This window comes from Silene latifolia, chromosome 2, assembly GCF_048544455.1.
Source record: "Silene latifolia isolate original U9 population chromosome 2, ASM4854445v1, whole genome shotgun sequence".
NCBI classification, from domain to species: Eukaryota; Viridiplantae; Streptophyta; class Magnoliopsida; order Caryophyllales; family Caryophyllaceae; genus Silene; species Silene latifolia.
The window spans coordinates 169,722,121-169,727,365 of NC_133527.1; the positions used below are offsets into that span (position 1 = coordinate 169,722,121).

Sequence of the window (5,245 nt, forward strand, 5' to 3'; positions counted from 1 at the left end):
AATCTCTATAGTCTATATACCTTCGATCTCAACCCCCCACCTTACTCCTTCCTTGTTAATCACCTGACCACCGCCAACAACCCGTTTCTCATCCCAGGAAACACCTCCGACCACCGTCCACCGACCTCCAATTTCAAATCATCTCCGACGTATTCCATCAAATATGGTCGTTGGTTTATAAATATAAATAACTCTCGTTTCTCCTTTATCATCCAACATAGTCCCTCACCAACCATCTAGCAACCGATTAATCATAATCGTCAAAATCCTCAAATGACACCATATATTATATCCATCTCAAAACTCACATCAAATATGTTTTTACATATGATTCCGTCGCGGCTTATTCATTCCAACAAAAAACCGCTTATTAAAAACTGCGGTTCACCAGCTTCCATTCAAAGCAGAAGCAAAGCCGAACCGGGACTTCGTCCGTTGCATCTTCGATGATCATGTATTAAATCATAGCAGTGAGGATTGATTAAAAATCATATGAAATATTGTGAGTTTGTGGGAGGTCAGTCGGTTGGAGTCTGTTTTGAGCGTCGGATTGGCTAGTGGCGGTGGATAAGTGATGGATGTTGGATAGAGAGGAAAAAATGTTGAGCTGGTATGAGAGGAGAGTTAAAGGGTGGGTATTCTAGTTGTTTTAGTCCTTGACCCTTGTACGAAATGGAATTTAAGGTGCATCGACGGTCCGCAGTGATCCGATATTCTAGTTGATTGATTAATTTGCTAGGTGTTAGTATGATCCACCGCCAGTAATTCTAATTAATCTCATTCTCAAAGCTTAATCTAGATTTTTGGTCGTAATTCCAATTAATCTCCAATAATTTGGTACCCATTCATATAAATTATCACTTATAATAAGAAAGCAAACTAAATGAATGGGAAGTTAAAGAAAATAAATCGTCATCTTGAATTGTTGTCCTTCATCGATCAAAAAGTGAATGATAATATTGTAAAAGAGAGATTGTTAAAGATAAAGATGTATGAACTATGAAGTTTGAAGATCATATTATGTGGTGGCAATCGGGTCTTGGGTCGGGTTCGAGTTAAGTCAAGTCGGGTTAGGTCATCCTAGCCTTCCAGTGGAGTCAAGTTGTTATCGGGTAGGGTTATTTGTGCCAAATGATGTATTGAGTCGGGTCGGGTTTGGATCAGGTTATTATCAGGTCTTGCGAGTTTATCGCATTACTTCAATTTTTAATCATTAAAATTAGTCTTTCGACCATTATTTGGTTTAATTACTTCATTATTAAGTCAGATGTATCAATCTAAATACTAAATTGCTTTCAATTTGATCAATATTAAGCTTAATAATTATCGTGTCATATATCAATTTAATCGGGTTCATAACGGGTCGGGTTGGGGGTCGGGACCGGGTCACTGATTATCGGGTCGTGTTGCAATACGGGTCATCACCGGGTGAGTTTCAGTTTCAATATTATCGGGTAGGGTTTTGGTTGGGTAACTCGGGTAGGATCAGACTTGTGAGCTCTTATATAGATAAATGATAAGGGATAAATGATATAACAATTAGTCTTGATGAAGACGGGTCGGAGTAAGCGACGGATAATGCCACTCACAAAACGGATAGGGGGACAAGGTGGGGACACCCCCATGTACTTCTCTCTCTCCTCTATTTGGGTTATTTGTGAGGGAAAATGGTATCCGTCACTCCAAAGTGACGGATACGTGCCGTCACAAATGAGATTTTGTGATGATATAATGAGAGGTGGAGGGAAAAGAAAGAAAACAAAAATAATTAAAAAGAAAGAGTAATTTCGTCTTTTACTCAGACGAAATTAGGAATTTATATATGAGTGACAAAAAAAAAGTAACAAAGAAAAACAGATATTATTAAGATTAATTAAATTAAGTATAACAAGATAAGATAAGTTAACATCGAAAGGACTAATTTAACCATCTATAGTATAACGATAATGTCATCAAGATAAAAATCATTAACCAAATTATGAGATGTATTCACTATTCTTAGTGTTTCGGTAAAAAAACAAACAAGTAATCGTTCCTTGAATCTAGGTCTTGTCAACGCGCTTCTTTCGGATGATACTTAAGGTTGATGTATGCTCCTTGATGGTTCCTGCTACGGTTGAGCAAAAAATCCGATTATTCAAACCAATTCGATATCCAACCCAAACTTTTGGATATCCGATCCGAAAGTGAAGTTTGGATATCCGATCCGAAACTTTAATTAAATTAAGTGAAATTAACTTTAGTTAAATTAAGTTTAATTAAATAATTAATCCACGCCTCCCACTTTCACCAATTAGTAACCAACCACATCATCAATCCACACCTCTCACTTTCACCCATTAATAGTCTACCATATCACCAATCCACACATAAGTTTAAGTTAGTTTAGTCTATACACTTGTGTTAGTTATGTTAAGCTGTGTTAATTAGTATCGTGCAGATCATTGTTTGTTATCATATTATTAAATTAGTATCATACATTTGTCTCTCGTATCATGTCCATAAAAATTGTATCATTACATAGTGTTCGCCGCGTCATTAATTCGCACCACCGTCTCTCCTCCACTAAGAGCCCACCATATCATCAATTCGCGCCTTTTCCATCCATCCATTAATAGTCCGCCACGTAATTAAATTTAGTATTTGGTGTGGGGTAACATTCATCTTCCGGAACTCTATATCATTTCTGGCTAACCAAATGGCCCATAACGTAGAGTAAAATACGGTTGAACTGAATTCATAGCGATGGCGATCATTCTTTTGAAGGCAAGAGATATAATCTGGTACCCATCGTTGTAGAGCAATGTGTTGATTCATAGACGGGTGCAGTCCTAGATCACCGGTTTTCCATATGAGTTGAGCCACTTCAGAATGCCGAAACATATGATCAGCTGTTTCTGGATGCCTCTTACATAAGACACATTGTGGTGACAATTGTAGACCTTTGTTTAATAGCAGTTCTTTTGTTGGAAGGGCATTATGCATCAATTTCCATATAAAAAGTTTGCGACAAGGGTGTAGCTTTAGCTTCAACAGTTGACGCCAAAATCTTGTGGGCACATTTGCATCTATTATCGCTTGTTCAGTAATAAGAGCTTTGTATGCGAAGCTGACTGTGTATTGTCCGTCACTGGTATATTTACAATAAATGAAATCATCATTATTAAGATTTGGTGGCTCCATGTTGATGATATGTTGGAGCGAAGCAACCTAAAAAATATCTCTGAGCATTGTCATACTCCAGTTGCCCTCCCTGCTAACTATCTCATTTACTGAAATTCCAGCTCTTGGGGGTGCCTGATTGACCAGTATTGGTTTTTCTCTATTAATCGAAGGATCGTATAATATATTGATTTTTGAGCCATTTCCCAACTTCCAAGCAAATCCTTTTTGCAACTTGTATGCTGCTTTTAGTATATTTTTCCAGGCCCATGAAGATCTACAATGGTTGTTTTTTAGTGGCGGTACAACACCACAATCCTTGGAGTACTTCGATTTGAATACCTTACTGAGAAGTAATTGTGGGTTATTCATCACCCGATGATAGTTCTTGGCTAATAGAGCTTCATTCATCACTTGCAAATTCCTTAATTGCAAACCATCGGCCACTTTTGGTTGGTGCAAGACATTGTTTCAGAGCCAGTGTATAGTTATCTTTTTACCTGAAGATGACCACCAAAATGCGATAATAGCTGCTTCGATCTTTTTAGTGATTCCTTGCGGCAATTTGTATACCGACTCACATGATTAAGAGATACAATCAGCACTGCATTGATTAATACTAATTTAGCCGGTTGTGAGAGATTTAGAGTACTCCAAGAGGTCAGTTTACTCTTCACTATGTCCAAAAGATAGCCAAAAAGAGAGATTTTATTGCATCCAATATCAGATGGTACTCCCAGGTATAATCCAAAGTTGTCCATGGAGAGCATACTTAGTAGTGTGCTGAGATACTCTCGAAGATCAGATGGAGCATTAGGGCTATACTTGAGGTAAGATTTAGCATAATTAACCATCTGTCGTGAAAAGTTTTCAAAATCAGTGATGATCTTCTTTATTGTTATGCAGCTTGATGGTGTAGCTCTGAAACAAAGTAAAGAGTCATCTGCGTAAAGCAAATGAGTGATGGGAATGCTATATTGCGACAACTTTATACCTTGAATTTCTTTGTTAATTTGCGCTCTGTCAAGCATAAGAGATAAAAAATTAACGCAAATAATAAATAAATAGGGAGAGATGGGACCTCCTTGACGAATCCCACATCTAGGTTTGAAATTGTCGGTTGGTTCTCCATTTGTAAGAATACGATAGGAGACGGCGGTGATGGCCTCCATAATAAGTTGTTGCCATTTTCTGGAGAAACCATGCCTTTGAACCAGATAAAGAAGAAATGGCCATGAAACTCTGTCAAATGCTTTATTCGTGTCAAGCTTCATTGCCAAATAACAGTTGGTGCTACTTGTTTGTTGATTAATGTATGTCATAATTTCATGAGCTATCCAGCAACTATCATAAATGAGTCTTCCTTTGACGAACGCATTATGCGATTGAGGAATGATATCTCGCAAAATGTTTCGGAGTCTCTTGGCTAAACATTTGGATGCAAATTTGTACAAGACATTGCGTAAGCTGATGGGTCTAAGATGTGAGACTGTTTCAGGGTTCGGAATTTTTGGAATTAAAGTGATGAGTGTTTGATTCCACTCTTTTAAAGATTACCCAAATTTAGGAATTGTAGTACAGCAGTAGTGACATGCTTCTCTACTTTGGGCCAGATCTGCTTGAAAAAAAGTTGAGGTGTATCCATCAAACCCGGGAGATTTATTATTGCCAATAGAAAAAACTGCATCCCTAACTTCTTCTGACGTGAATGGACGGTCTAAACACTGATCTGTATAAGAAAATGAGTTTAGTCTAATGTCGTCTTGCTACAGGCGTATTCGGCAAAACGACAAGTTGGAATTATTTTTAACATCTTTAATGCTTTTATCATGTTTGATTAATTAATAGGTCAATTTGACGTTTGACAAACAACGAATTGAAACTATATATATATATATATATATATATATATATATATATATAAAGCTGGGTTGAAACGCTGTGGATGCGACACGTGTCAACCCAGCATTAAATACAAGTATTAATTACAACTTAACATTAAATATAAATATAATAAGTGCTACATAAATCTCAGCAAAGTATTAATTAAAGTTTAATAAATGTATTATAAAATTACATATAA

At 36.8% G+C, this 5,245-nt stretch overlaps 1 protein-coding gene across 1 annotated transcript; it reads right to left on the reverse strand.

Annotated features, from left to right (window-relative positions):
* Window positions 1–2,565: 2,565 nt before the first annotated feature.
* On the reverse strand, window positions 2,566–3,183 carry LOC141641608 (uncharacterized). The gene has a single exon (XM_074450263.1). It carries the CDS (start codon window positions 3,181–3,183, stop codon window positions 2,566–2,568), a length of 618 nt encoding a protein of 205 aa, XP_074306364.1.
* Window positions 3,184–5,245: the final 2,062 nt, after the last annotated feature.